Source organism: Taudactylus pleione, unplaced genomic scaffold, assembly GCF_031769625.1.
Source record: "Taudactylus pleione unplaced genomic scaffold, aTauple2 ptg000571l, whole genome shotgun sequence".
NCBI lineage: Eukaryota > Metazoa > Chordata > Amphibia > Anura > Myobatrachidae > Taudactylus > Taudactylus pleione.
This window is the reverse complement of record NW_028284973.1, coordinates 775,854-795,931: the sequence shown is the minus strand read 5'-3', so window position 1 is coordinate 795,931 and position 20,078 is coordinate 775,854. Positions and strand designations below refer to the sequence as shown.

Sequence of the window (20,078 nt, the reverse complement as noted above, 5' to 3'; positions counted from 1 at the left end):
AGTGCTGCATGTTCTTCTCAGGGGTGCGGTATGATGCTGACTGTACTAAGGTAAGTATAAACTAACCTAACCTCCCCCCCAAACCCTAACCCTCCCTTAGGGGTGCTTAAACCTAACCTTCCCCCCAGTGCCTAAACCTAACCCCCCCTTCCCTGCTGCGTAAACCCAAGTCTCCCGGGCGGGGTGCATGGGAAGCAATCGGGAAGCCGACTGCCTATATACCGGCAGCCGGCTTCCCGACTGTCTTATCCCGGCATGGGTGAAATGCCGGGCGTCTAGATGTAGACGCCCGCATTTCCCCGACGCCGGGAGACCGGCGCCCGGCATCACGATCGTAGTGATGCCGGGCGACGCGAGCGGACAGCCGCGGGGGGGAGGGTTAGGTTTAGGGCTCCCGGGGGGGACTTAGGGTTAGGCACCCCCCCGGGAGGGTTAGGCTAGGGGGAGGGAGGGTTAGGCACCCCCAGGGGGGGACTTAGTGTTAGGCACCCCCCCGGGTGCCTAGGGGGTGGTTAGGGTTAGGCACTTACAGGGGGGATTAGGGTTAGGCACTTGGGGGGGAAGTTAGGGTTAGGCACCCCTAAGGAGGGTTAGGTTAGTGGATACTTACCTATCCACGATCGGGATTTCCAGCGCTGTCGGGCTCCCGCTGCGTCGCACTCTGCTCCTGTCGGGCTGCCGCTGACGGGAATCATACCCATTCCGGGTGCATAACCCTGACCTCCCCCCGGGGGTGCCTAACCCTAACACCCCCCTTCCCCTAGCCTGACCCTAACCTCCGGGGGGGGGGGTGTTAGGCACCCTAACCTACCCCTCCCCCCCCATGGCTGTTTGCGGACGGCACCCGTCTTACCTTCGATCGGTAAGTCGGGTGTCCGGCTCCCAGCATAGGTAAAATGACAGGCATTGGGATTTTGACGCCTGTCATTTAGCCCTTGCCGGGATTAGACAGTCGAGAAGCCGGCGGTCGGGATTCCGTCTGTCGGCTTCCCGACTGCTTCCCCTTCTCAGTATCACAAATGAAATAATTAGCACCACCTGTGGATCTTTTAACATGTATCAGCCAGTAACAAATAACCTGTGCACCAACTAGGAGATCTGGAAATCATGCACTGTTAGAGATGCACTGCTATAAAGCCCAATATGTACATATATGTCCAGGGCAGTGCTAGGTTCTTCCGCTGCTCCTCCAGGCTCCGGAACTTGCTCCAATAGTCTGGAATGATGCCCACATCAAAAATAAAAACATTCAGCTCAGGCGGGAAGGCTTACTGTGATCCCTGGCCCTGTATATGCTGGCATTATGACACAATACACTTTGTACAACGCGTTTTAAAGCTAGTCAAGTACTAATTCTGCCCTCTTCATGAAATGGCCACACTCACTCTAAAATCAAGCATTTAGAAACCCCCCCTCTAGAAATCCTGCGTTTGCCACTGGGGCCCAAAGTAGTTGTGACTGAAAATGGGAGGAGCCAGGACTGGATGTGGGAGGAGTAACGAGGGGAGGTTCAGGATTTATTCTTAAACCGCCCACTCCTGGTATTCCGATGAGTCCCCTCTCTGTAAATAACACGCAGGGCACTAACATGCTCCATCACTTTACCTGAGCGCACATGTGCGACCGTGTGACCATTTGCGATGCCATTTAATTCTGCCACATCTTCCAGCTTCACAAAGACGGGAGGGGGGCTGGGATCCAGGCGGATCGGGGGGCTGTCGACAAAGTTGAAATTGTGCTTCACCCGCTGAATGACACTGTCTGGATCAGAGAGACAATAGATGGACAAGATGGATTTTGACAAAAAGCAAGAAAACCTGAGACTGTGTGTTACTATATACACCAACATTGGTGAATTACCGAGGTAAATACAAGTGATTATACTTCACTTATAAACATCCCACTGCCGAATGCACGCTGCCCCATTACCTTGCTGAAAACAGGCAGGTTGGTTTTGCCTTTTAAAAATAAAAAAATTTCCACTTTAAATCTCACGGCTAAATCACGGAAATATCTGTATTTTCAGCTATCCAGAGGCGATTACATTTGGCCCAGGGACTGCAGTTTGCTCAGATACTCTGTGACTCATCCAAGTATATCACTGGTTATACCCAGAGATATATTTGCCATGTAATATACTGAAAGCTGCATTAGAGGAATGAGATAACCTGCCCAAGTTATTGTTACTGCCTCACAACACTGAGCTCTTGGGATAAATACCCAAAACAGCCCTAACTGTGTGGAGTTTGTATAGTCTCCCTGTAATTGCATGGGTTTCCTCCGGGTACTCTGGGTTCCTCCCACATTCCAAAAACATACAGAAGTCAGCAGTCAGAATCCTGGCTCCAGAATCCCGATGGCTGCCATCCTAATGGCGAGTATTCGGGTTAGGTTTAGGGTCAGGAGTTAGGCACTAGGGGAATTAATAGGGTTAAGGTTTTGGTATGGTTAGGATTAGGCTGCGGAAAAGGTGAGTTAGGGTTAGAATACTTACCTGCAGGCTTCGAGATATCCACCGTCTGGATTAGGCTGCCGGGATTTTAACCGCCGGCATTATCAGGGCTGGAATCAGGTACCCCACCCCCTGACTAACCATCTATCACAGCCATACTTGTCCAAAATGACATTTACGATGTTGACAGGGGCCTGTAGATTCCTGGATGTTGCTATAAGGATCTGTGCGAGTTGTTAGAGATCTATGTAGTCTGATATTTGGGTGAATTTTCTGGGATACCCACTACTGGGAGACTGTCCATTTGATTATCATTTGTATCACTGTAAAATACTGGAAATGTCCTTATAACCATTTCCAGACTGTCGCTTTATTGGGATTACTGCAGATGTCTTTTCTCCTTGGTATTGTATGAACACATCCTGAAGGCTCCAGACTAAACTACCAAATGTTGTGCAATTATATACAGTCGGTAGCACTTCCATGGCCAAATAACAAAGTACAATAGATTAGCAGACGCTGGGCGTGATTCAGCAAGGATCGCAATTGCAAAGCTGCACGCAGGCTATAGATATGATGTATGCACGCAGGCTATAGATATATGATGTATGCACTCAGGCTATAGATATATGATGTATGCACGCAGGCTATAGATATATGATGTATGCACGCAGGCTATAGATATGATGTATGCACGCAGGCTATAGATATGATGTATGCACGCAGGCTATAGATATGATGTATGCACGCAGGCTATAGATATATGATGTATGCACGCAGGCAGCTTATGGAATTCCGTTCTTGCTATTATGCAAATGCGGCAGGAGGTGTATGACATCCCCTGCTGCATTGGCGATCAAAGAAGCATAGAAACACATATTAAGTTATCTGAGCCTTTTATTCCCATGTGACTTTTTTATTTTTGTACTTACATGCCTATTATGCTATTGTTATTGGTTGAAACTTATTTAATTTGCTATTTGTTTATTTGTGTATCATTGACTTGTATGACTCTTTAAATAAACACATTTACAAGAAATAACTTCCCTCAAAATTGCCTTTTGATGGCTGGATAACTAAAATCTTCTTTAGAGAAGCTCTGCGGCCACCGCCAACATGGAATTACTTAGTCAAAGGAAGGAAAATGTATAAAAGGAGGATTCATTTGGAGTCTACTGTTTCTGTGTTGGTAAGTCTTAGTACTGTTTAAGGTTTATTGATTTATAATAAAATGGAATTTTAGCAGACAATAATAAGTAGTGCCCTCACAAAGAGAGTTTATCTTTTTCTTCCTTTGAGTTATTTATCCACACCAACTCTAGGGGAGCATCGCCAGAGTATCTGTCCTTAGTTCCTGCATCATACAGGCTGGATTTTATTCTCAATTCTGGTTAAAATATTGTAAATACACTTTTCTAGTTAAATGTGTGTATGACAACTCCCCCTACATACCCTATGGCAGGCCTGGCCAACCTGAGGCTCTCCAGCTGTTGTGAAACTACAAGTCCCAGCAAGCCCTGCCACGGTTTTGCTATTACGAAATGTTAAAACTGTGGCAGGGCATGCTGGGACTTGTAGTTTCACAACAGCTGGAGAGCCCCAGGTTAGCCAGGCCTGCCCTATGGTATGAATTAGGTCTTCATGTTATTCCCCAGCTGCCAACTGTGTGGCGCCCCCACAAGTCCTGGTGCCCTGGGCTGCAGCCCGATAGTTGATCGAGCACTGCTCTGACCTCAGTGCCAACCAATAAATACACATAAGCAAGGGTGTATTAAGAGAGGAGGGGGCCTGTGTTGATTCCCCATCCGGGGCCCCTCCCTCTCTCCTCGGCGGCCGGCAGCAGACTGTCGCGTCTGACCGCCGACTACAGCATCAGTAGACTCTGGGCACTAGAGTGTGCCCGGAGTCTACTGCACATGTGTAGGTCACCGGGGAAATGGCGTGGCTGCCATTTTCCAGGTGATTTCCTCACTGCGTATGCGCGAAACGCTGGTCGGCATTTTCCGGCGTTTTGTGAAGGGCTGAGACACCCAACGTGGGACCCGGAGACGTAAGTATTAGATAATATGGGTACTGGACCCAGGGGCCCGTGTGCACCGCACACCCTGCAACCATTATAGATACGCCCCTGCACACAAGGCATGGTCTGAGACGGTTGAAGCCTGTACCTGATTATAAATGATGTGCCCATGTACCTATTACCCAACAACAATGTATTCTGTAATGTGCGGAGGCAATTCAGACTACACTAGCACATGAAGGGGCGGCTTTCTGAGTACCCAGAAACCCCCACTTCCCAACCAATTTTTTTTTTATCAGAGACCTAGACAGTCTAGTCTCGGGCCGTAAGCAGGGTGGCAGCACAGAGCGGAGAATGCTCTGGGAGCGAACCCGGCTGCTGCTGCAATTTCTATTTGCTGGGTGCCCGCTACGATGTATATCAGAGGCTCACCCGGCTGTCCTGACTGCTGTAAGGGTTGTGTAAAGTTCCCTTCAGTAGGTACATCTAAGGAAGGGGATCTATCCACAACCCTTCTGTGAGACTGTGAGCTCCGCCTCCCCCGGCTCCCGCATGGTGCACTGGCTTTTAAGGAGAAACATCATGATGGCTCTCCAGTGACTCAACAGCTACAGTGCATACAAGGGATCGAGGAGCTGTTTGAAGTCCTGGGGAGGAAGGAGGGGGGAGAGTGTTTGGGGTGTATGTGTGTTAGACATAGGAGTCCCAGGGAAAGGGGGGGGGCAGTTTGATGGCACCATGGTTATAAAATAAAACTATAGCTGCACAGACATTGCCAGTGTGGTCCAATTGGCCAGGTGGGTGCTGTGCATCTGCATCTGGAAAGTCCTGGGAGGGGAGGAGGCTGGGATATAGTAATATGAAATACAGATCTTTCTTTGTAAATTAACTCTATATATCCCCTTTATATTTGTTTAATGTTAATATTAATTGGTGAAAACTGACGGGGGAAGAGGGGGTGGGTACCGATACTCTTTCACGCACAGGGCACCAGAATGTCTAGTTACGGCACTGAGAAAGAGGCAGGATCATCACGGCCACCCAGCAGCAGCAGTAGCCCGGCAACTGTATGTATGCTGTGTGTGTTTGTAAGTATATTGTGCGTATGTAGTGCTGCGGCGGCATTGCGATGGCAGTAGATTAGCTTCCAATCGCACTGAAGCGTGTGCGTACGCTATATCGCCGTCCGCAGTGAATCAGGCCCAAAGCAGCCAGTGCAATTCTACAGAACAAGTGTGCACAGCTGTCAGTCATTCTGTGTCTGCTCTGTCAGGGAAGCTCTTCCCCCTAACATAGCAGCCTGCTGCAGAGGAGTAACTGAGAGCACGGTGGACATACAGTATTTACTTAAGAATGAACAATTACTTCATGTGTATTTTTCAACTCCGTCATACTGGCTTTACCTGCTCTCTAAGCCTCCTGCTGTATGCAGCGTCTGTTCTAGTGTTGGATGTGAAGCAGCGGAAGGTAGATTCTATACAGTGAGAAGCTTACCAAACTCCAGGAAGGCATAGGGCCGGGATACCAGGGCTATAGCACTGCTGTTGTAGGATGAGGAAAACTCCCAGATCAGCTCTTCCAGGAAGCAGAAAGCCGCCGCGGAGGGGTAACTGCTGGCGCAGACGGTGAGAGAGGAAATGTCACCTGACGAGCAGAAGCTGAGGAGGAAGGAAAGGGAAATAGGGCATGTAATATATATACATATTAATATACGTCATTAATACAAAACTGCAAAAACTCCTTACACAAAAGAACATACAATGCAATGTCGGCCCCTGGCGCACAGAGAGTCTAGGTCATTGGGGGCACCCTGCAGAGATCATGCACCCTGGCAGCGTGAGATATTGCACCCGTGTGGCCTGATAACCTTCTCAGACCTGGTCATGGATACCTTCGGTCTCCCGGCATTCGGGATGCCGATGCCGGGATTGTGAGAGGTGTCGTGATTCCGGTGCCGGTAATATAAGCGCCGGCATCGCGGCCGCCAAGATACTGACTGTATCCCGTCCTCGCCTATAACCCCATTCCATTGATCCTGAAAAGGACTCCACTGTTTGCGGACATGGTTTTAGCCCTGAAAAGAACCTATCTATGCATTTATATAGAGTATGTGGACACTGTTACCTCAATAATAAGTAAAACAATGTTGAGGCAACTGCAATTGCAATCTGCTTTTGGCTACGAACTTTGGCCAAGATTAGATTTAGGAGGAATGTTTTTCCTGTTCCCCCTGGAGCATCTAGAAAGACTATACCTCCAGGCTTACTTCTTACCAAAGAACGGATTCTGGGTCTCATTCAGACCCGCTCGCAAGCAGGTCGATGATACCCAAATGCGCATGCGCACGACAGAGGGAGCTCCGTCATGCGCATGCGCGAGACCCGGATAGCGACAGCCAAGCTGTCACTCCGGGTCTCGCACCAAAGGGGGCATGCTGTCGATGGTGATTGACAGCACGCCCCCTTTGGTGGGCGTGCCGGGGGTGTGGCTGCCATACGGAGGCGTTTCCATGGGAACGCCTACCGTCTGGGGCCGGCCCCACTGACATAGTGATGTCAGTGGGAGTGATTTTGGCTCTGATAGAGCCAAAATCACTCCAGGGCTTGCGGTAGCGAGACCCATCGCGACCATCGGGCTTGCGACGAGACCTTGCGGTAGGGTCTCGCTGCCGCAAGCCCTGGAGTGCTTTTGGCTCTATCAGAGCTGACATCACACTTGTGATGTCAGTGGGGCCGGCCCCAGACGGTAGGCGTTCCCATGGGAAAGCCTCCGTCTGGGCAGCCACGCCCCCAGCACGCCCACCAAAGGGGGCATGCTGTCAATCACCATCAACAGCACGCCCCATTTGGTGCGAGACCCATAACGACGGCTTGCCCGTCGTTGTTCGTGTCTCGCGCATGCTCACGACGGAGCTGCCTCCGTTGTGTGCATGCGCACTTGGGCAACATCGACCAGCTTGCGAGCGGGTCTGAATTAGGCCCTCAGTTATATGCAACTTTTTGATCTGACACCAGCCTGGGCTCATTTTCTGTCACAAATCTCTGCAACTGTGCAACATTATAGCTTGTTTCACATAACAAGTCTTTACTATGACTGGAGGTGTTACTTCTGTCAGGTGTTGGAAGCCCTACTTGATACAGACTCTTGCCTACCATCTATTGAATTTAGGGCCTTATTCAGGTTGGTTCGCACGCAGCCGGTCGCTGTTTGTGCTCTGCGCATGCATCGCAGTGCGCGAACCGGCCGGTGCGATCGCAGCGAGTATGCAGTCCCATCTCATAGTGATTGACAGGAAGTGACTGTTTACTGTTTGGGGGTAGAGAGGGGGAGTGTTTGGCGGAACGCAGGCGTGCCTGTGCGTTTGAACGCCATTACAGGGGCGTGCATAATTAAGCCCCTGCGATTGCAATTGGCGACAGAAAGTTTAGCAGTTTGTGCAGTAGGGTCAGGTCAGCCACAACTGTGTGAATGGTTCCGATGTTACTGATGATTTTGCTGACTTGCGGATGCATGTCATGGGAAGTGGGCGGCTTTATAGTTTATACAGTGATGGGCGTCTCGGTATAGTGATGTGGTTGCCATGCGATTGCATTCATTGGCATATTTTCGCAGCGAGCGGGTGCGTGCAAAAAGCAGCCGTGTGATCCGTGCTGAATCAGGCCCTTTGTCCTCCAAGCAGATGAGAGTTTATTTGAACATTTCATCAGTGTATTGTGACCTAAGCTCAGGATTGGCTCATCTTCCTTCATAATAAATCTCTTCAATCATATTAGGCCAATATCTGTTTTGTGAGGTACGTATTTTGGGGGGGGATTCCATATTCCCTTCCCTTCTTAAACCAAAATTTCAGGGACTCCACAGCCTATTTGGTGGGCACCATGTAGAACTCAATGTGTCCTGATGAACTTCATGAGTATAGGTGCATACACACGTAACAATTGTTTTGAACGATTTAATTATAACAACGTTGTTATCATTCAATCGTTGAAAAACATCGTTCAGTTTCTGAGTTATAACGATGAACGATTATCGATCATGCGCGTTCCCGTTTGCAGTTTATTCTGACTGACCAACTGAACGATTTTCATTAAGGGAAGTTACAAAAATCAAAAAAAAAATTCAAAAAATCGTTCATTACACTTTAAACAATCTGACAGATAATCGTTGGTAACAAAATTGTTGTGTGAGTAAAGGGTCTTTACTCATAAAGTTCATGACTTAGGGCCTGATTCAGACCCACTCGCAAGCGGCTGTCCGCTCGCAGGTGGGTCGATGGTGTGCACTGCGCATGTGCACGACGGAGGGAGCTCCGTCGTGCGCATGCGCCAGACGCGATGAGTGAAGGACTTTCCTTCGCTCGTTGTGTCTGATCAAAGGGGGCGTGCTGTCGATGGTGATTGACAGCACGCCCCCTTTGGTGGGCATGCCGGGGGCGTGCCTCCCAGACGGAGGCATTCCCAAGGGAACGCCTACCGTCAGAAGCCGGCCCCACTGACATCACTAGTGATGTCAGTGGGAGTGATTTTGGCTCTGATAGAGCCAAAATCACTCCAGGGCTTGTGGTCGAAAACCCCGACCACAGGCTTCTGGTCGCACTGGCGATGGTCGCGATGGTCAAGACCATCGCGACCATCATCCTGCATGCTCGTATGAGCTGTGGGTGGTGACCCACAGCTATACGAGCGTCCAGGAGGACGCTCCATTTTTATGGAGGACGGCCCTCATTCAGAGCGAGCGCTCTGCTCAGAGCGTCCGGCTCTGAATGAGGGCCTTAATTAGTACCTCAGTCAATTTGATTCAACCATCAAGCATGGACATACTTAAAACCTGGACTGTAGTGGTGGAGTTTGTCAACCTAATCTTGGTCAAACTATACCACCATGCCAAATTTGGTGGAGCTAGGTACGTGCATAAAGGAAAACGGGGGCAGATGTACTAAGCCTTGGAGAGATAAGGGGAGATGTACTAAGCCTTGCAGTGAGCTAAAGTACCAACCAATCAGCTCCTGTCACTCTACAGGCTGTGTTTGAAAAATGACTGTTAGGAGCTGATTGGTTGGTACTTTATCTCACTTCAAGATAAAGTACATCTACCCCAAACAGACACACACTTTTCTCGATTGAATATATAAGGGAAATATGGAATCCCCTCAAAATATGCACCTCACAAAACAGTTATTGGCGTAACCTCTCCCAATGACATACAGTATTTCTAGGCTGAATAAGCACCAAATAGCTTTTTTTTTTTTATTAAGACAAAATTCCCCTTAAAATAATCCTCTTTTATAGATTGTGCCCTAAAGCGGAGGTTTCCACATTCCACTATTACAGTCCAGGTTTTAAGGATATCCAAGCTTGAGTCCAGATGGTTAAATCAAATTGACTGATGTACTAATTAAGTCACCTGCGCTCAAGCATGGATAGCCTTAAATTGTGAAGCCTAATGGCAGAGTTTGGGAACCTCTGCCCTATTGGGTTTATACAGTTGCAATTTTCCACCTTGTTTTACTACAAATTATATATAAAAACAAGATATAACAAGATATTCTGCATTTTTATTAAGGTAAATAAAAAAAAATATCCATGAGGCTCAATTGCACAGCGCCCTCCTTTGGTTATGATGGAAACAGCAGAAAGTTTAGTTGGCTGAGAAAAGAAAGAGCAGCTTTGCTTTTACATGAGAGAGCTGGATAAAAGGGTCTTACTGTATGCGGAGGTCGCACGCTGGAACTGTGCCTTTCGCTGGCCGCTGGGACAGGGTCACAGATAACTTCTTCACCCATCTCTTGCACTCCAGCAGTTGCTTGTTCGGGTGGAAGTCTGTGGAGGCAGAGAGTGGGAGGCCATCCTGTAGCCTCACGACACAGGCGTAGAGGATCATGGGTGTTCCCTGCTGCCTGACTCATGGAGATTGCATCTGCACATAACGTACATTCAGGTATCTAAGACTTGTTGTATTACTGTAAAAAGATGGATATTACACTATTATGCACATTCACTGCGATTTGCACCATCAAAAGACATAATGTAACACTAAATAAATACAGGTTGAGTCTCCCATATCCAAATATTCCGAAATACGGATTTTTTTTTGGCATGACTGAGATAATGAAACCTTTGATTTTTGATGGTGCAATGTACACAAACTTTGTCTAAGGGACAAATTATTAAAGATATTGTATAAAATTACCTTCAGGATGTGTATATAGGGTGTATATGAAACATAACTGAATTTTATGTATGTGCACAAATTTTATTTGAGCCACAAAATTATTGAAAATATTGTATAAAATGACCTGCAGGCTGTGTGTATAAGGTGTATATAACACATAAATGCATTCTGTGTGTATATTTGGGACTCATTCCAAATCTATTTCATTATGATATGCAAATATTCCAAAATACGGAATATTCCGTTATCCAAAATGCTTGGGACCAGGGGTATTTTGGATATCGGAGACTCAACCTGTATAACTGAAAATGGAAAAGCCCTTTATAATAGAAATCCATTCTTGGACAACTCCCCTTTATCTCAAATTCTCTCCCCTGTATTGTGTGGGGTCATCGCATCTCATGTGGAAAAGGTCCCTCCTGTCATCCCTATCCAGCTGCAGAGTTGCGATGACCATTGATAGTGAACCATCAATAGTTTCGGTAGCATCCAGTAAGCTATGGTTTCATATTTTGCTACCCAACGTGGGGGAATGGAGCTTAGCTCCAACGTATTTCACTAAACCCCGCCCAGTGTGACTAAGCCCCACCCCTAAATCTGATTGACCCATGGTCTGCTCTGCTCCCCAGCAGGGATGGCCATCAATCGGTGCAGAACATTAATGATTCACCGTAGATGATTTCAAACGCTCAATGCTACCCATCGATGGTTAACCCACCGATGGTCATCCATACTGAGGAGGAGGACTGGCTGCTTCTATTCCTCCAGTTGGCTCCCAGCTTCAGGAAACAAGACATGCCTATTTGCTATATTACATTTCACCCTTATCCTTCCTCCATACTATTTTTTTTTTTTCTCTGGGTGCGTCCCTTGGACAACCACTATTTGCTCTATCTAGCAGAGTTTCAGTACCAAATTATTAAACTTTATTCATATTGCATCATCATCATCATACCTAGAGCTTTGTAATTTGGGAAAAGAACTATAATACAACAAGACAGGCTATTAGCAGATGGATAATACTGTAGGAGGGCGCGGCCTGCCAGTTAACAGCCTACAGATACTTACATTCCATATAGGGTGCCCAGCAGCAGTGGAAGAGATACCCAGTGCTAGATAATGTGTTAGATACCAAAGGTTGGATTCTAGGCCAACCAGGCTTCAATGTTAAGAGGTGCTTAGTAGGTCTGTGAAAGGCACAGAACAATGTCGGTTTGTACCGACCTGAAAGTCTCGGGCTGTTTTCGCATTTATCCCTGTTCAGATTTGATGAACAGCTTGGGCAAACCGCCCATTGGTAAATATACCCCACAGAGTCTAACAACAGATTCCTGGACAGTGCGAGACCCACTGTTCCCTTTTATTACAGACACATTTATTCTGGTGTAAATAATGAGAGAGAATGTACTTGAAGCTCTCAGATCGGTCTGCTGGTGCCCGGGGCACTGTGTTATCTCATACACCTCAGGCTGAGGAAGGCCGCCAGCCGTGCACTTATGCACTTTCCACCTCTGTATAGAAGTAAAAAGAAACTTTTAGTCATCAATTGTAACATACTTGTTGTCATGTATCCCTGTATGAGGAGCAATATCACTGTTCATAAACTTAAATGCTCATAGGGCCTGATTCAGAGCCGCTCGTAATCGGCCGCTCGTTCATTCCTACCGATGTTCGCACAACTGCGCATGCGTACGGATTTTAATACGCATGCGCGAACCAGTCAGTGCGGCCGAAAATCGTGTGCTCGCTAAATAGCGAATGCCTGCTATTTTGAGTGACAGAATGAGGCGTTTGTGGGTGGTAACAGGGGAAGGTGCTTGAAAACGGGGAGTGGAGATCAGAACGCAGGCGTGCTTAAAGGTCAAAACGGGCGTTTTAAGGGTGTGCATAATTAACAAAGCAGCGTCATTGACCACGTCACTTGGTTGTTTTATAGTCAGAACTGCTCGCATGATTGTGGTAGGAAAAACCAACTACAAGAATAGCGAGCAGTTCATACACCTTTCGATGTACTCGATTAATCTAATAAATAGCGGACATGACGTATGATGTGAGCGGCCAGGGGGCGTTTTTTTCAAAATTACGTTCGCATGTTTTGTTCGCTCGTTCAGACATAGAGGCGTGAACAGACCGCAAAGAGCGAACAGTTCATTTAAATAGCCAGCCCCTTTTTCTGAACGAGCGAGCACAAATAGCGTCTGGCTCTGAAACAGGCTCATAGTCTGCAAGTGCTGCCTGATGGTATACACAGATGACCTGGTAGAGAATGACCTCACCTATAGCAGGTAGTGGAGAAGCTGCTCGTGTACCCCACTTATCCCTCCATGGTGTATAGACCTTGTGCCTGCTCAGATATAGAGCAAAAGTTGTACTTACTAATAGCAATAAGGGGTCGTCTATGTACTAAGGGCCTGATTCAGACCCGGACACTAAGAAGCGTTCGGTCGTAGCTGCCGATGGTTCGCATTGTGCGTATGCAACGTAGTGCGCGTGCGTGAGCCAGTCCTTGCGATCGGGAATCGCGCGCTCGTAGCACAAAGACTGAGCGCTACCTTGAGTGACAGTGCCGTTTGTGGGTAGTAACAGGGGAAGGTTCTTGTGAACGGGGGAGTGGTGGTGCGAACGCAGGCGTGTCTGGGTGTCCAAACGGCGTTTAAAGAATGTGCATAATTAGCATGGAGGTGTCACAGTACACGTCACCTGGCTGGTTTATACACTGAAGTGCTCGCAGTGCTTGCGGTAGGGTAAAGGCAACCTCAAGCGTTGCGAATGCTGCAGATGGTAACCGATGTAGCGATGGTTATATACACTTCCTGGAGATGACGTGCGCAAGTGGGCGTCTTAAGACAGGCTGGTGGATGTCTACATACACAAAGTGATCACATGCCAAGACATAGTGGGCTTGTTTATGCCTTACCGAACGATCGCCTGCCTTGACGTCAGTCGAATTTGCATACGTTGGGAGGGAGCGTTCCCATCTAGCGAACAGGTCTGAATCAGGCCCTAAGTCTGGGAGAGAGATAATAGGGGTCTATTCACTAAGCCTTGTAGAGAGATTAAGTGAATAAAGATAAATACCAACCAATCAGCTCCTGTCATGTTACAGGCTGTGTTTGAAAAATGACAGGAGCCGATTGGTTGGTACTTTATCTCCGTCCACTTTCTCTCTCCCCAAGGCTTAGTACATAGACCCCTATATGATATAATCAGACCCAGAAGTTTCAACTGTCATTTTATAGACTGTGCTAGATAAATGATAGCTAGGAGCTGATTGCTATGGGTAACACCTAAACTTTGGGGGAGAGTTATCAAAGGTTGAAGAGAGATAAAGTAGAGAGAGATAAAGTACCAACCAATCAGCTCCAGTCATGTTACAGCCTGTGCTTGACAAAATTATAGTTGGGAACTGATTGGTTGGTACCTTTATCTCTCTTCAAGCTTTGGTAAATCTCCCCCTATCTCTCTCAAAGGTTTGATACATCTCTCCTCCAGTGAGGATGTGTCTAGAATTGTATATATGGGTAACACTAGCACAGGGACAAGGGCAGGATCTGTAGCACATGAATACAGAAAGCAGATGAAATTGGACTTGCAGGGGAAGTGGCAGCTTCAGCCTATGGCCCTCGAGTCCTTTAACTGCAGCCGTCTTCCTCCCTGGCACAACGCATGGAAGTCATACAGTGCCCGCAGCACATCTGATGGAGGAGGCACAGGTTGCACCACATGCATTTCTGTAGCAAACAGCTGTGTGATTCAGCCTTACGTCATTAAACCATGATAAGTTTAGATGGGCCCGGTTATGTACCTGGGTGCTACAAGGTTCCCTACCATGAGGCACATTAATACCCCTTTTCCACCAAAATTCCGTTCTGACCCAGAGTTGGAACAGGGGCCCTGGTTCACAGCCGGACGCTCTGACCAGAGCGCTCGCTCCGAATCAGGGCTGTCCTATTTAAATTTGGAGCGGCCTTTTGGACACTCGCATAGCTGTGGGTTACCACCCACAGCTTATGCGAGCGTCCATGATGATGGTCGCGATAGTCAAGACCATCGCGACCATCGGGCTTGCGACGAGACCCTGCGGTAAGGTCTCGCTGCCGCAAGCCCTGGAGTGATTTTGGCTCTATCAGAGCCAAAATCACTCCCACTGACATCACTAGTGATGTCAGTGGGGCCGGCCCCAGACGGTAGGTGTTCCCATTGGAACGCCTCCGTCTGGCAGCCACGCCCCCGGCACGCCCACCAAAGGGGGCGTGCTGTCAATCACCATCGACAGCACGCCCCCTTTGGTGCGAGACCCGGAGGGACAACTTGGCTGTCGCTATCCGGGTCTCGAGCATGCGCACGACGGAGCTCCCTCCGTCGTGCGCATGCGCATTTGGGTACCCAATGAGACCCAGAGTTCCTATCCGGACCAGAACCGGAATTTAGCCGGAGTCTGGTCTGCATAGACCCGGCTTTCCCGGCGTGAAAGTGGTCGCTTGGAGATGACGTCATCTCCAAGCGCCACTGAAGCCGGACTAATCGGCCGGCTTACAGCGCACTCCAGGTCATCATGACCCGGAGTGCGCTGTTCTCACAGCAGGGTTTCACGCGCTACACCCGTGGTAAACCCTGCTATTTACCTGGGTTGGATTGCCGGGTCACCCGACCCGGCGATCCAACCCTGTCCCCTTTTACACCAGGGAGATGCCCGGGTTAACCCTTCAATAACCCGGGTTTTAGGTCCGATGTAAAAGGGGTATTACAGTACACAGGTAACAGAATGACGATGGGAACGTGTCCTGCAAATTGTATTGTGTCGGTTCCACCAAACTCTCATAGAGCTGGTGGGAAATTCCGCTCGCCCAGAAGACACAATCAATGTTATAGTTTGAAGCAGGGAAATGAAAACACTGACTGTTATGTAGTTAAATTATTGATTGAAATTATTTATGAGATTAAAGGTAATGAGGGACCTGTTAGATTACAGTAAATTGTAAAAAAAAATAAAAAAATCTTCCATCCTTCTCCTGTTCGAGAAGAGTCATATATTAGAGGGGTGGTCAATAACAAAAGCACCTATCAGACAGAGGGTCATCCGCAATCAGCCAATAAGAAGTGACTAGCCAATGCAGGCAATCACTTTCACCATAATTATTATTATTATAATTTATTTATAAGGCGCCACAAGTGTTCCGCAGCACCTTACACAGTACATAAATAAATAGGTAACCAGTGACTTACAGTACAATACAATACAGGACATGGATAATACATATTGCTACATTAGTGACCATAACACCCAGATAACAACAGAGCATAAGCAGCCAAGTGTTAGGTAAGTAAGAAGTAGATTAAAGTAAATTAAGGAGAAGCACAAGAGGGTAGAGGGCCCTGCTCGTGTGAGCTTACATTCTTAAGGGGAGGGGTAGACAAACAGACGTGACACAGATGGGGTAGACATGGAGTAGCGGGTTAGGATGAGAGCTGGAAGGCTTTGATGAAATAGTGGGTCTTGAGAACCCGTTTGAAGGAATGTAGAGGGGTGGAGAGTCTGATGGGGAGAGGGAGAGAACTCCAAAGGTGGGGAGCAGCGCGGGCAAAATCGGAGGTGGGAGTGGGAGGAAGTAATCAGTTGGCATGAGAGGCGGCATGCATTTGTTCAACGAAGAGGGCGGACAGGAGAGTGAAGGGAGATGAGGTCAGAGATGTTAATGGGAGAGGAGTGGGTGAGGACTTTGTAAGAGAGTGTGAGAACCTTGAATTGGGTTCTGATAGGGAAGGGGAGCCAGTGTAGGGCTTGTAGGAGAGGGGAGGCAGATGTAGAGCGTTTGGAGAGGAAGATGAGCCGAGCAGCAGCATTGAGGACAGACTGGTCTCCCCTACTCCCGTCTCTCTCCTCTCCAGTCTGTCCTCAATGCTGCTGCTCGGCTCATCTTCCTCTCCAGTGTGTATTTGCACCAGCCCTCATGCAGGTGCTATTGATACAGCTTTGACAGGCGTATGTGCGGGTCTGCATCTTTTGGATTTACGCAAACCCACCCTTACTGTCCTCGGCCAACATTAGAACCCCCTGCACCCCCACATTCTGCCTCTCAAGTGTCAAAGAGGAACAAATTTGCATTTGCATATATGTCTTACGCAAACCAACGTAAATATCCAACTAAACGTCGGCCCCCGTGTGTCTCCATTTTGCAATTTGGCGTTTGATGGAAGCAGAAAGCAGAATCTGTTACTCACTGGGAAATGTGATTGTGCTTCAGTTGAAGGCAGAATATAGGAGGGCCCCAGGATCGGCCTGTTCAGCAACAGCGAGGGCAGATGTCACTCCCATCCCATAATCCTCTTTACTCCGTCACATACGCTCTAGGTCACAACACAAGAAAGATGCAGTTACTAGAATGTATCCGGGAACTTAATCAGATTGCTATATAAGGAAGATAATCTTGACTCCTCTGTTTGACAGATTGGCTCTTAATTCTACATTAATTTGACACTTATAACATTTATTATGAACCAAAACATTATGGCCACTCCCATATGAATGACAGCTATCTCATAACAACGGCGCACGTCAAGGATGCATTAGACAGTAAGACGCAGCAGTGACTCGTGCAGTGCAGGTCAGAGGAGACACTGTAGTCCCTGGCCAGGCTGCAGACTCCCAGGGACTACATCGGCTGCAGTACCTAGAAACCAGGTAGGGCTGCCCGGTAGTGTGCCACTCCTTTGCCTATCTGCTAATCAAAGCCCAAACTGGTAGTCGCAGGGGTGTGACCGGCAGGTTGTGCCTCCAATGGGAAGTAACTGCCAGTCACAGTGTAGCCAGTGCAGTCACTCACTGATTCCGTGATAGACACAATGGCAATGTGAGCGACTATTTGTTACTGCGCAGCATGGAAAATTCTGAAATTCCCCTTTGGCGCATGCGTTCCACTGAGAGTGCGTTGCTGCGCACAGGACCACTGGCATTAGGAATGGTGAGGCTACACCACGGGCGAGACTGGGAGGTGCCCTGAAGTAAACACAAAATAAGTCTGGGGCATATTATGGGTGTGTCAGTGACCGCGGCTGTGTTCTCAGATACACAACCACAGAGGCCATGTTTAGCTGGAGTTCAGATCAGAAGGATAGATATATACATAATGTACACACACACACACACACACACACACACACACACACACACGCACACACGCAAAGCAGTCAGGGACAGATATACACAATGTACACACACAGCAGTCAGGGACAGATATACACAATGCACACACACACACACAGAGCAGTCAGGGACAGATATACACAATGTACACACACAGCAGTCAGGGACAGATATACACAATGCACACACAGAGAGAGCAGTCAGGGACAGATATACCCAATGTACACACACAGCAGTCAGGGACAGATATACTCAATGTACACACACAGCAGTCAGGACAGATATACACAATGCACACACACACACAGAGCAGTCAGGGACAGATATACACAATGTACACACACACAGAGCAGTCAGGGACAGATATACACAGTGTACACACAGAGCATTCAGGGACAGATATACACAATGTACACACACACGCAAAGCAGTCAGGGACAGATATACAAAATGTACACACACAGCAGTCAGGGACAGATATACACAATGCACACACAGAGAGAGCAGTCAGGGACAGATATACCCAATGTACACACACAGCAGTCAGGGACAGATATACTCAATGTACACACACAGCAGTCAGGACAGATATACACAATGCACACACACATAGAGCAGTCAGGGACAGATATACACAATGTACACACACAGAGCAGTCAGGGACAGATACACAGTGTACACACAGAGCAGTCAGGGACAGATATACCCAATGTACACACAGAGCAGTCAGGGACAGATATACACAATGTACACACACACAGAGCAGTTAGGGACAGATATACACAATGTTCACATACACACACAGAGCAGTCAGGGACAGACATACCCAATGTACACACAGAGCAATCAGGGACAGATATACACAATGTACACACACACAGAACAGTCAGGGACAAATATACACAATGTACACACACAGCAGTCAGGGACAGATATACACAATGCACACACACAGCAGTCAGGGACAGATATACTCAATGTACACACACAGCAGTCAAGACAGATATACACAATGCACACACACAGAGCAGTCAGGGACAGATATACACAATGTACACACACAGAGCAGTCAGGGACAGATACACAGTGTACACACAGAGCAGTCAGGGACAGATATACCCAATGTACACACAGAGCAGTCAGGGACAGATATACACAATGTACACACACACAGAGCAGTTAGGGACAGATATACACAATGTTCACATACACACACAGAGCAGTCAGGGACAGATATACACAATGTACACGCAGAGCAATCAGGGACAGATATACACAATGCACACACACAGCAGTCAGGGACAGATATACACACAGAGCAGTCAGGGACAGATATACACAATGTACACACACACACAGAGCAGTCAGAGACAGATACACAATGTAAAATAAGTCTGGGGCATATTATGGGTGTGTCAGTGACCGCGGCTGCGTTCTCAGATACACAACCACAGAGGCCATGTTTAGCTGGAGTTCAGATCAGAAGGATAGATATATACATAATGTACACACACACACACACACGCAAAGCAGTCAGGGACAGATATACACAATGTACACACACAGCAGTCAGGGACAGATATACACAATGCACACACACACACACACACACACACACACAGAGCAGTCAGGGACAGATATACACAATGTACACACACAGCAGTCAGGGACAGATATACACAATGCACACACACACGCAAAGCAGTCAGGGACAGATATACACAATGTACACACACAGCAGTCAGGGACAGATATACACAATGCACACACAGAGAGAGCAGTCAGGGACAGATATACCCAATGTACACACACAGCAGTCAGGGACAGATATACTCAATGTACACACACAGCAGTCAGGACAGATATACTCAATGCACACACACACACAGAGCAGTCAGGGACAGATATACACAATGTACACACACAGAGCAGTCAGGGACAGATACACAGTGTACACACAGAGCAGTCAGGGACAGATATACCCAATGTACACACAGAGCAGTCAGGGACAGATATACACAATGTACACACACACAGAGCAGTTAGGGACAGATATACACAATGTTCACATACACACACAGAGCAGTCAGGGACAGATATACACAATGTACACATACACAGAGCAGTCAGGGACAGACATACCCAATGTACACACAGAGCAATCAGGGACAGATATACACAATGTACACACACACAGAACAGTCAGGGACAAATATACACAATGTACACACACAGCAGTCAGGGAGAGATATACACAATGCACACACACAGCAGTCAGGGACAGATATATA

At 47.7% G+C, this 20,078-nt stretch overlaps 1 protein-coding gene across 4 annotated transcripts in view; it reads right to left on the bottom strand.

The window, feature by feature from the left end:
• The window catches only part of SEC22C (SEC22 homolog C, vesicle trafficking protein), a 36,610-nt gene that overhangs the window by 12,674 nt on the left and 3,858 nt on the right, over positions 1 to 20,078 (bottom strand). Inside the window, exons 2-6 of one of the 4 annotated variants that reach the window (XM_088453087.1) lie at positions 16,866 to 16,991; positions 12,052 to 13,652; positions 10,177 to 10,431; positions 5,967 to 6,130; positions 1,606 to 1,761 (exon numbers count right to left, since the gene is read on the bottom strand). In XM_088453087.1, coding sequence (XP_088309213.1) covers positions 1,606 to 1,761; positions 5,967 to 6,130; positions 10,177 to 10,352 — 496 coding nt within the window. In that variant the 5' untranslated portion in view covers positions 10,353 to 10,431; positions 12,052 to 13,652; positions 16,866 to 16,991. Of the gene's footprint in view, positions 1 to 1,605; positions 1,762 to 5,966; positions 6,131 to 10,176; positions 13,653 to 16,865; positions 16,992 to 20,078 lie in introns of all 4 variants that reach the window. The other 3 variants (XM_088453088.1, XM_088453086.1, XM_088453085.1) reach the window with 3 other exon arrangements.